Below are 12,996 nucleotides of genomic sequence, written 5' to 3'. Positions count from 1 at the left end.
TATCACATCCGGCCGTGATTGGGAGTCCCATAGGGCGGCGCACAATCGTCCCAGCGTCATCCGGGTTTGACCAGGGTAGGCCGTCATTGTAAATAAGATTTTTTTTTAACTCACTTGCCTAGTTAAATAAAGGTTAAATAAAATAATAAATAAAAATATATATATATATAATTTAAATGTACAAACGGTACAAATACAGCCAAACGATACAGCCCACTCAACATATGGTAGAGTTGCATTGTACAGATCCGACTCGGGGTGATGACATCATCCAAGGGGAAAGGTCACAGTCAATGCCAATAATAACCACGCACACATGAATAGCAATCATACTGTACTGCAGGTAAATACAATTCATATTCAATGTAATTATTTATATAGTGTCCACAATTTAACACTTCTCCCCCCTTAATTTCCATCCCTCATGTAAGGAAAAAACATAAGCTCAACAAGTTAACCACATCAGTGTTTTCTTCCCTCCTCTTCACAACACTTTAGAACTTCTGCTAGCGTTACAGTAAATGCAAACAAACAAAATATATATGCCAGTCCTTATTTCTTTTCAACGAGATCTGATGTCTCAAACAAACAAACACTAACACCACAAGACTATCAGTCTCAACTACAGAGCTAGTCTCTCGGGAGGCTTGTGACTACGCTGTGGATCTGCGCAGTACTCCTGGTGTGCCACGAGACACCGGTAAGGCGTGTCCCAGTGGAGCTGGCTCTGAGGGCAGAGGAGTAGGTTGGGTGTTTGTGAGAGAAAGTACATCTCCCTCTGCTGGAACCACTGAATGTCCCTGTTCCTCAGACACCGTTTCCTGTGGGGTTTTAACTTGTATACTACCGCCCGCAGCTGTTCCGTCTGAATTTAGTTTATTTTCTTTGTCATAGCGCAGGCGGATCTGGTCCTGGTGTCTGCGCATGATTCGACCATCAGTCAATTTGACTACAAAGGAGACTGGACCACTCTGATACCTGGCAACCAGCGCTTGCTGCTTGTGAAGTTGCAGCTGTAGACCCTGTCACTACACCCTGTCACTGGGTTTTGATGTCCGGGCGCAGTAGATCCAGGTGAGCTATAGGCTTTCTGCCCATCAACATATCAGCTGGAGCATGTCCTGTTGTTGTTTGTGGCGTGATGCAGTACTGGAACAAGAACCGAGAGAGCTTAGTTGTGATGGTTCCCCCAGTCATCCTTTTGAGCCCTTCTTTCAGGGTCTGCACAGCCCACTCCACTAAGCCGTTTCAGGCCGGTTGAAACGGAGCGCCGGGGACATGGTGAATCCCGTTTCTAAGCATGAATTCTTGGAACAAGTCACAGGTAAAGGTTGTTGTGTCTGACTCGTCGGACATAAGAGAGTCAGGCATGAGTTGCAAACACCTGCCGAAGCTTTTCGAGGGTTGTGGTCGCTGGGATGTTGCTCATGATGCGAGCCTCCAGCCACTTGGAGTGCGCGTCCACCATGACAAGAAACATGTTGCCCATGAAAGGGCCTGCAAAGTCTATGTGCAGCCTGGACCATGGGCGGTCAGACCACTCCCACAGATGTAGTGGCGCGGGTGGTGCCATCTTCTGGTTGATCTGGCACTCAGAACATGATTTCACTTTGTTGTCTACGTCCTGATCCATGTTAGGCCACCAGATGTAAGATCTGGCTAAACTTTTAATCCGGGAGATGATTTGTGAACGGCCAGGGGGTGGAATAACCACTCTGGACCCCCAGAGTATGCAGCCATCATGCACACTCAGCTCAGTTTTGTGCTTTGCATAAGGTCTCAGTCCATCATCCTCTATGACAGGAGGCCAACCCTGCATAAGGCATCTTTTTACTTGGGCCAGGATAGGATCCGGGTCTGCCCACTGTTTGATCTGTTTGTCATTCACAGGTCAGTTTGACAATCTCTACATTAGGAAAATTGTCTTGGGAGGCACTACAGTCGTGGCGGGCATCTCTGGTGGCGGGAGACGGTTGAGCACAACTGCGTTTGAATTGTCCTTCTCCGCTCTGTACACTATAGTGTACTCGTAAGCTGACAGTGTTAGGGCCCAGCGCTGTATACTTGCTGAAGCCATGGGAGGAATGCATCTTGATTCACTAAAAAGGCTCATCGGTGGTTTGTGGTGAGTACATATGGTGAAATGACGACCATAGGAGGTACTGATGCAAGCGTTTCACAGCAAAGACTATGGCCAGAACTTCCTTGTCTAACTGTGAATAACCCTTGTCAGCGTGATTGATGCAAATCCAATGGGTTTCTCTGACCTGTCCTCTAAATGAGAGATTAATGCCCCAAAGCTATAGGGCGAGGAGTCACATGACAGGATGATCGCTTTGTCTTGGTCAAAATGAACCAGCAGTTGTGCTTGATTGTAGTAGCGCTTTCACTTCCTTTAAAACTTTCTCTTGTGCTGGCCCCCACTTCCATTTAGTCTTTGTGGAGCAGCTGATAAAGTGGAGCCAACACTGTTGACAGCTCAGGGAGGAACTTACCATAGTAGTTCTCCATGGCCAGGAACGACCTGAGCTCAGACACGTTCTTGGGGTTTGGAGCATCCTTGATTGCCCTGACTTTGTCCTCCATAGGACACAGGCCCTGCGCTGTGATCTTGTGACCTAGGTATGTCACACTCTGTGCTTGGAATGTGCACTTGCTACGCTTCAGGCGCAGCCCTGCTTCGGAGAATCTCTTTAACACCTGGTCCAGATGGTGGAGGTGCCACTGTAACCAGGATGTCGTCCAGGTGCACTGCTACATGAGGGATCCCCTGCAGCAGACTGTCCATTGCCCTCTGGAAAATGGCTGGACTGGTCGCCACTCCGAAAACCAAGCGGTTGTACCTGAACAAGCCTTTGTGCATGTTGACTGTGACATATTCTTTTGAGACCTCGTCCAGGAGGAGCTGTTGGTAGGAGTGACTCATGTCAAGCTTTGAGAACGTCTTGCCTCCTGCAAGCGTCGCGAACAGGTCCTCCACCCGCAGCAGCGGGTAAGCTTCCAGCCTAGAGGCCCAGTTGATGGTGAGTTTGTAGTCCCCACATATACGCACCATGCCGTCACTTTTCAGAACGGGAACGATTGGAGCTGCCCAACGGGAGAACTGAATGAGAGTAATGATGTCTGTTTCCTGCAGCCGCTCCAACTCATCCTCAACTTTATTTTTCATGGCGTAAGGCATTGTCCTGGGCTTGAAAAAGTGAGGCTTGGCCTGAGGATCCACGATCAGCTTAACTGCAATGTGACCAGTTCACCTTTGAAAATCTCAGGGTACTTATGAATGACATCCTCAGTTCCTCGTGTGTGTTGTCTCTCACCCCAGTTCAGTTGTATTTTGGTGAGCCAGTCATGCCCTAGTAAACTAGGCCCATTCCCTTTCACCACCAGGAGCCGTGCTCTCGCTTCCTGATTGTTGTATGCAATGTCCACCTCTAGAGCGCCCAGCAATGGTATGGTCTCCCCGGTGTACGTACGCAGTCTGATCCCTGCCGGTGTGAGGGCTGAAGCCGGTGTGAGGGCTGAAGCCTGTTTTGAGCCCCACATTTCTTTGTACGTCTCCTCACTGATAACAGAGGCAGAGGCCCCTGTGTCAACCTCCCTCCTCATCTGCTTTCCATCTACCTTCACTGTAGCATAGACAGGCTCTGCGCACAGCTCACTCATATTAAACATGTTGTAGGACCAATGCTCGTCCTCCTCCTCTGTGCTCTCTAAGTGGTGCACTGCTGACTGCAGCTTCTTAGCTGTGAACTTGCCCTACCCAGTCTGCCCACCCTCTGGCTTGCTTCTAGGACCCTTGCATTTTTGTTGTTGCTAAATGTCCCTTTTTGTTGCAATTGTGATAAAGTATGCTTGAACTTACAGATGGTTTGCATAATGTGTTCCCCCACATCTGAAACATTCCACTGCTTTTCCCGTTTTTCCTGCCGCCTCTTTTGTCACCTGATGCACTGCAACACTTCCACTTTCGGCCTTTTGAATATTTTTAGCATTACTAGCGGCCATCTCCATCCCTTGAGATAGTTCCAATAATCTCATGAAAGTCAGTGTGGCTTCCCCCAGCAAACGGTACTGTATGCTGTCCTCATTAATGCCACAGACTCATCTGTCACAGAGCACGTCCTCTAACATAGCCCCAAACTCACAATGTTCAGAGAGTTAACATAATTCAGTTAACAAACTGACCTGTTTTCCAAAAATGTCAGTTAAACTTGAACCTATGGGCAATCACTGAAGGCTTTGGATTGGGGAAAATTTGAAAAGCCACAAAAGGTATTTCTCCCGGTCTCCGTGGTGTAGCCAAATTCCTCATTAGCTTGTAGGTTTCAGCCCCACACACACTCAAGAGAATAAAGGTCTCTTTAGCCTCATCTGTAATTCCATTCACCAAGAAAAAGTGTCACAACCTTTCCACATATTTTTGCACAGTCCTCGTTCTCTTCCACAAACTCAGTGATAGTCCCAAACATTGCCATTATAACGCCAACTTGTCCTTGATCGTCACCATCGGCGTTTACCTCCAGCGGTGGCTGCTCTCCGTCGCTCATTAAGCTAGCTAGCTGGCTGACTCCCTCCACTGTTTCTTAGCTAGCTAGCACATTGCCCTGTACATGCTGATCAAGTTTTATCCTCGTCGCCAAAAAGATGTAGTAACTTGACAAGGAATGCCTACACGCATTTCAATATTACTTTCAACCTAAGAAATCAAATGTGTACAGGCACACAAACGGCACAAATACAGCCAAACGATACAGCCCACTCAACATGTGGTAGAGTCGCATTGTACAGATCCAACTCGGGGTGATGACATCATCCAAGGGAAAAGGTCACGGTCAATGCCGATAATATCCAAACACGTGATTAGCAAACATACTATACTGCAGGTAAGTACAATACATATTCAATGTATTATCTCCACACTAACATATAAACACAACATGAAACAATTTCAAAGCCTTTACTGAGTTACAGTTCATATATGGAAATCAGTCAATTGAAATAAATTCATTGGGCCCTAATCTATGGATTTCACATGACTGGGAATACAGATATGCATCTGTTGGTCAGAGATACCTTAAAACAAATGTAGGATCGTGGATCAGAAAACCAGTCAGTATCTGGTGTGACCACCATTTGCCTCTTGCAATGCAACACATCTCCTTCGCATGAAGTTGATCAGGCTGGTGATTGGGGCCTGTGGAATGTTGTCCCACTCCTCTTCAATGGCTGTGCGAAGTTACTGGTTATTGGCGGGAACTGGAACTCGCTGTCATACACGTCAATCCAGAGCATCCCAAGCATGCTCAATGGGAAGACATGTCTAGTGAGTACGCAGGCCATGGAAGAACTGGTACATTTTCAGCTTCCAGGAAATGTACAAGCCATACAATATCATGCTGAAACATGAAGTGATGGTGCGGATGACAAATGGGCCTCAGGATCTTGTCACGGTATCTCTGTGCATTCAAATTGCAATCGATAAAATGCAAGTGTGTTCATTTTCCATAATTTATGCATGCCCATACCATAACCCAACCACCTCCATCGGGCACACGCTGTATGCCATCTTCCCGGGACAGTTGGAACCAGGCTTCATCCGTGAAGCGGACACTTCTCCAGCGTGCCAGTGGCCATCGAAGGTGAGCATTTTCCCACTGAAGTTGGTCACGACGCCGAACTGCAGTCAGGTCAAGACCCTGTTGAGGACAACGAACACGCAGATGACCTTCCGAGACAGTTTCTGACAGTTTGTGCAGAAATTATTTGGTTGTGCAAACCCACATTTTCATCAGCTGTCTGGGTGGCTGGTCTCAGACAATCCTGCAAGTGAAGAAGCCGGATGTGGAGGTCCTTGGCTGGAGTGGTTACACGTGCTCTGTGGTTGAGGCCGGTTGGACGTAATGCCAAAACTCTCTAAAACGACGTTGGAGGCAGCCAATAGTAGAGAAATGAACATTCAATTCTCTGGCAACAGCTCGGGGGATATTCCTGCAGTCAGCATGCCAATTGCACGCTCCCTCAAAACTTGAGACATCTGTGGCATTGTGGTGTGTGACAAAACTGCACATTTTAGAGTGGGCTTTTAATGCCCCCAGCACAAGGTACACCTGTGTAATGATCATGCTGTTTAATCAGATTCTTGATATGCCACACCTGTCAGGTGGATGGATGATCTTGGCAAAGGAGAAATGCTCACTAATAGGGATGTAAACAAATTTGTGCACAACATTTGAGAGAAATAAGCTTTTTGTGCATAGGGAAAATGTTTTCCTATATTTTATTTCAGCTCATGTCAACATGGAACCAACACTAAGGAAATCAGTCAATTGAAATACATAAATTAGGCCCTAATCTATGGATTTTTGTCACACCCTGATCTGTTTCACCTGTCTTTGTGCTCGTCTCCACCCCCCTCCAGGTGTCGCCCATCTTCCCCATTATCCCCTGTGTATTTATACATGTGTTCTGTTTGTCTGTTGCCAGTTCTATTTGTTTCGTTAAGCCTACCAGCGGTTTTCCCCGTGCTCCTACCTTTCTCTAGTTCTCCCGGTTTTGACCATTCTGCCTGCCCTGACCCTGACTGCCATTCCGTACCTTGTCACACCACCCTGGATTACTGACCTCTGCCTGCCCTGACCCTGAGCCTGCCTGCCGTTCTGTACCTTTCGGACTCTGCTCTGGATTACTGACCTCTGCCCGCCCTTGACCTGTCGTTTGCCTGCCCCCCCCCCCCTATTTTTGTAATAAACTTTTGTTACTTCGAAACTATCTGCATCTGGGTCTTCTCCTGAGCCTTGACAGATTTTACATTATTGGGAATACAGATATGCATCTGTTGGTCATAGATAGGGCTGTTGGGATCATGACCGCAGTAAAACTCCATGTGACCGTTGAGTCACGGTAATCTCCTTTTATGGAATCTGGATATGCTTTGGTAGTACCCAACTTGCTAACTACCATCAGGTCCTACTGGCCTGGTACTCAGGGCTCTATTGTCCCTCTAACTAATCGAAAATCACATCAAACACTTATCATTAAAACAGTATGCCTACACTTTTAAAACTCACCTCACTGTGATGATCAATTTGAAGAGAGAAGTTCAACAGCAGATTGAATCCGAGTGGAAAACATTGTCGTGGATGTTGTTTCAAAGCCTAACACCACGAAATGGACTGCACTTTCTAAGGTGATGATTAATTCAAACCTCCATTTGCATATTAGAGCTTATGCAAAGGTTTGAGCCCAAGCCGAAAGAAAAACCCAAGCCGAAAGAAAATTAAAATGATGATTGTCCCATTATACAATACACAGCCTACTGCATATTAGGCATGGCTGAAAAACATGTCTTTGGTACATACTCAAAATTAAACAAATGTTTTGAGTGTGGACTGTATTATTATGCATACTGGATGGACTGGTTACCTTCTGCTACGCTCCAAAATATCTATCCTTGAATGTATAGCCCTAGGCGATGCTGTTGGTTCATTGATTATGCAGGGCGGCTAACAGTTAGACTACAATCAGTGCATTTTGTATTTTCATTTGTATTTGAATAGCCTAGTAATAAATAGGGATTTTAAAAATAATTTAAATGACCTTACATTTATCTATTAGGCATATCTCACGTGTCCATCCACTTCTCTTTTCATTATTCCTTTTTCGAGCACACAGACGGGCTGTCAACGGTTTAGTGAAACACGTTTTGTTGCGAAAACATGTTACAATCGATGTTCCCAAAGACATTTCACTTGGTTTCCCAAACTAAGCACCGGGTAGCTGCAAGAACAAGGTTGGAGAGCCTATGGCATACAGAGTTTGGGTAGAATATCACCAGCCGGGCAGCGAGAGTACGCTCCTCAAACAGTGGTTGATGCGCGGAATGAAATAAGTGTTCTTAAAATGTGTTTCTCAAAGCACATGCTCCGCTATAAAACGGAAGTATCAATTCGCTATTCGAGTGCATAGTGGACATGTCTTTTTTCACCTCACCCTATTCCTGCCTATTTGATAATGGGCAATTCTAAATCAAAAATGAGTTTTGCATATTAATAAAGACGAGATTAAATTGAGAATAGAGTCTGATGGGTGAAAATATGATACATTGATGAGAGAACAACTGTGCAGAATGAGGCCAGCAACAGAGCACAAGCTTTTTTTTGCTACTTTCTCAGATAGTGAATAGCCTATAGTCGCACCATGCAGCCCATATACGTTTTGATTTCTAAAACATTCTAAGGTGTGTCTCATTCACAACTAAAGTTGACAAATAACTCTAAATCTAGTATATAGGAAACTATCACTTTTACACTCAACAATAGCCACTTCACACGCACAGTCGCTCCGTATTGGAAAAAAATATCCTTTCCATTTTATTCAGCTAAGTTCAATCATATTCTTCTTACAATAAAATCATGTAACATAAAATAATGGCACGGGACATAAGCATATCTTCTCAGCTAAATGAACAAGCCTACAGCCTATGGCATGGAGGATAGCCAAACAACATAGGTGGGCCAACTCATATTCTCTCCATCTGAAATACATTTTCTTCATGTCATAATGTTTCTTTAGACCTGACTAAAATCAAAACGAGGAAATAACACATATGGAATCATAGAGTAACCCCCCCTACTTCTTCAAAGTAGCCACCCTTTACTTTGATGACAGCTTTGCACACCTGGAATGCATTTGTGGAATTTCTTTCCTTCTTAATGCGTTTGAGCCAATCAGTTGTGTTGTGAAAAGATAGGGTTGGTATACAGAAGATAGCCCTATTTGGTAAAAGACCAAGACAGGATGGACAGCTAATCATCCTCACAGTGGCAGACCACGTGTAACAACACCTGCACAGGATCGGTACATCCGAACATCACACCTGCGGGACAGGTACAGGATGGCAACAACAACTGTCCGAGTTACACCAGGAACGCACAATCACTCCATCAGTGCTCAGACTGTCTACAATAGCCTGACAGAGGCTGGACTGAGGGCTTGTAGGCCTGTTGTAAGGCAGGTCCTCACCAGACATCACCGGCAACAACGTCGCCTATGGGCACAAACCCACCGTCACTGGACCAGACAGGACTGGCAAAAAGTGCTCTTCACTGACTAGTTGCGGTTTTGTCTCACCAGGGGTGATGGTCGGATTCCCGTTTATCGTGGAAGGAATGAGCGTTACACCGAGGCCTGTACTCTGGAGCGGGATCGATTTGGAGGTTTCCATCATGGTCGTGGGCGGTGTGTCACAGCATCATCGGACTGAGCTTGTTGTCATTGCAGGCAATCTCAGCGCTGTGTGTTACAAGGAAGACCTCCTTCTCCCTCATGTGGTACACATTCTGCAGGCTCATCCTGATATGACCCTCCAGCATGACAATGCCACCAGCCATACTGTTTGTTTTGTGTGTGATTTCCTGCAAAACAAGAATGTCAGTGTTCTGCCATGGCCAGCGAAGAGCCCAGATCTCAATCCCATTGAGCACTTCTGGGACCTGTTAGATCGGAGGGTGAGGGCTAGGGCCATCCCCCCAGAAACATCCGGGAACTTGCAGGTGGAAGAGTGGCCAGCAATAACTGGCAAATCGGGTGCAGTTCATGAGGTGGAGATGCACTGCGGTACTTAATGCAGCTGGTGGCCACACCAGATACTGACCGTTTGATTTTGACCCCCCCTTTGTTCAGGGACACATTATTCCATTTCTGTTAGTCACATGTCTGTGGAACTTGTTCAGTTTATGTCTCAGTTGTTGAATCTTGTTATGTTCATACAAATATTTACACGAATTTGCTGAAAATAAACACATTTGACAGTGAGAGGACGTTTCTTTTTTTTGCTGAGAATATGCATTTTTAGATAAGGTTCTTCCACTAAGGTAAATATATATATATTTTACATGGAAAACCTGCCTAAAAGATCCCACATATCAATAATTACATGGAAAAAGAATAGAACACATATTTGTGATTGACAATATTGCTTACGGTGATCAGTGCTTTCGTCACAAGAGGGCTGGCATGTCCATGATGACTTACATCCCATCAACGTGTCATGCCTTCCTTTAGTTTTGTCCTTCTTTTTGGTGCAGTCCCAGCCATCAAAGAAGCTCTGTCGAGGTGTAGGGAAGTACATGTTAATGATAGTATTACCAATACCAATCTTCCCCTATCGTGTCAAACATATTTACAATGCGTCTCTTCTAAACCATTATATCTGCAGTTGTCTGTTGTGTTTGAGTGACGTAAGGGGGAAAAAGAAAATTACTGGGTATAATTACAGCAATATCTGTCAAGTAGTGAGCCAATGCATACATCGTGACGCTGTAGTGCAATTCAAAGACCAATCGGACTGAAAGGGAATTCAAAAGCGTCATAGATGACGAGTAGCTACCTGTTCACATTAACTGATCATGCAGAACGTGTGGAATAGCCTTTGCTACAGAGAGGAGGTAAGGGCCCTCAGGAATGTGGTGTCAGGTAAACAACCTCACACTCAACGTCATCAAAACAAAGGAGATGATCGTGGACTTCAGGAAAGAGCAGAGGGAGCACCCCCCTATCCACATTGACGGGACAGTAGTGGAGAAGGTGGAAAGTTTTAAGTCCCTCGGCATACACATCACGGACCAACTGAAATGGTCCACTCACACAGACAGCGTGGTGAAGGCGCAACAGCGCCTCTTCAACCTCCGGAGGCTGAAGAAATTTGGCTTGTCACCAAAAACTTTTACAGATGCATAATCAAGAGCATCCTGTTGGGCTGTATCACCGCCTGGTACGGCAACTGCTCTGCCCACAACCGCAAGGCTCTCCAGAGGGTAATGCGGTCTGCACAGCGCATCACCGGGGGCAAACTACCTGCCCTCCAGGACACCTACAGCACCAAATATCACAGGAAGGCCAAAAATATCAGCAAGAAATCAAATCAAATCAAATTTTATTTGTCACATACACATGGTTAGCAGATGTTAATGCGAGTGTAGCAAAATGCTTGTGCTTCTAGTTCCGACAATGCAGTAATAACCAACAAGTAATCTAACCTAACAATTCCACAACTACTACCTTATACACACTAGTGTAAAGGGATAAAGAATATGTACATAAAGATATATGAATGAGTGATGGTACAGAACGGCATAGGCAAGATGCAAGATCAGACTGTTAAACAGCCATCACTAACATTGAGTGGCTGCTGCCAACATACTGACTCAAATCTCTAGCCACTTTAATAATTAAAAATTGGATGTAATAAATTTATAATTTATTAAAACAATTTAAACTTGATATACTTTAAACAATCCCACTTGATATAATGTTTACATACCCTACATTACTCATCTCATATGTATATACTGTACTCTATACCATCTACTGCATCCAGCCGATGCTGTTTGGCCATCGCTCATCCATATATTTATGAACATATTCTTATTCATTCCTTTACACTTGTGTGTATAAGGCAGTTGTTGTGAAATTGTTAGATTACTTGTTAGATATTACTGCATGATCGGAACTAGAAGCACAAGCATTTCGCTACACTCGCATTAACATCTGCTAACCATATGTATGTGACCAATACAATGTGATATCTCTGTGTGTGAACATGAAGCTCTCTAGTGAATCCCATACATCCTGGCTAGTCACGGCTCCATGCACAACTCTGTTCCAACACGCTCCTCTCATCAACATGCTTCACTATCGCCATCCCATGACAGTCCTGACTCAAGGACAACCCCAGCAGTGGGATCCAGCTCTTATATGCTCTCATCAGCCAAACTACTCGTCTCCCCTAGTGTGTGGGGCCAAGTCCCCCCCCCACCCCACCACACACACACACACCTGTGGTTGTTCAGCCACCAGAGGGGACTGTGGGTGAATCCAAGCCTGCATGCTGAGCAGGGGATTACAACCCCACTGCTCCCCACAGAGAGAGAGTAACCACCCAAACCCTGCCTAGGATTACACCAACCCCCCCCCCACTTTTCCCCAATATCGACTTGGAGAGTGAGGCCCATGGATCGGGGGGGAGGGGTTGCAGGGAGGGGTTAACTGGTTCTGAGGATCACACAAAAAATTAAGAGTAAAAAACTCGGATGAAAGACGAAGACTAGACACAGTGAAGAACAGTCTGAGCCGTTACATAACTGTGTCATGAATAATTTTGCTGCAGTGGTTTCAAATTACCTCTGTCATTTTTTCCTCCCCCAGTGCAATAGTACTATGTCAACCGTCCCACCGGTTCCTTTTTACTAATCGTAATGACAGTGTAAGTCAACATCCTGAGGACATAACTGAAAAACTGGCTCAACTCTTGGCTGTGATCTGTGAAAACACCTCTTGTGTTTACTTCATTCCACACACAAACCTTCTCTACTGTATCTGGACATACAATCAATAGATCGATTGTGCCTTTCAAGCTTTGCCTCAAGGTGATGCCCTGTACAACGTAGTGAATGCCTTTGTTCTCTATATCTACCTGCAAGTGACTGCAGTGGTCCACCCACAGCTCAGACATGCCAGTCCCTTACAACGCACTGCAGAGAGCTGATCAATATCTCTGAATGTCCTACATTGGCATTCCACTGGGAAATAAAGTCTAGGCGTTCAGGAGAGCACGATAGTCCTCATTGTTTTCAATTGTAATGGAGAGAGACATAGATAGAGAAAATACAGGGAGCTGAATATAGATTTTTGTAGTGGAGAGTGTTTTGCCTGTGGGGGACAGTTTAATGAGTCTACAAGCATAGTTCCAGAAGGGCAAGCATGTAGCTAGGGAGAAATTGGGGAGTGAGATCTTTTCTATCTTTTTCCTTGACATGTGACAGGGAAACCACAGGCAACAGACAGGGATGGAGCTCACCCCAGAGTCTGCTCTTGACTAGAGAAGTATCCCACCGGGGACAAATGTTTCAGGGCTGTGTGCCCTCCAAAATGTGGCCCGACGCATCCAGACAGCCATGGAAATCAGCCGTTACAGAGGTACCGGAATACTAAGTGGGT

General features: G+C 45.4%; 1 protein-coding gene across 6 annotated transcripts in view; it reads right to left on the bottom strand.

Moving 5' to 3' along the window:
- ptprub (protein tyrosine phosphatase receptor type Ub) overlaps positions 1-12,996 on the bottom strand; it is a 361,889-nt gene that overhangs the window by 64,307 nt on the left and 284,586 nt on the right. For all 6 annotated transcript variants that reach the window (XM_055903563.1, XM_055903566.1, XM_055903567.1 and 3 more), the window contains one exon: positions 9,982-10,105. In XM_055903563.1, the coding sequence (XP_055759538.1) occupies positions 9,982-10,105 (124 nt within the window). The remainder of the gene's footprint in view (positions 1-9,981; positions 10,106-12,996) is intronic.

The sequence above is a fragment of the Salvelinus fontinalis genome, chromosome 38 (assembly GCF_029448725.1).
Source record: "Salvelinus fontinalis isolate EN_2023a chromosome 38, ASM2944872v1, whole genome shotgun sequence".
NCBI lineage: Eukaryota > Metazoa > Chordata > Actinopteri > Salmoniformes > Salmonidae > Salvelinus > Salvelinus fontinalis.
This window is presented reverse-complemented; position numbering and strand designations above follow the sequence as displayed.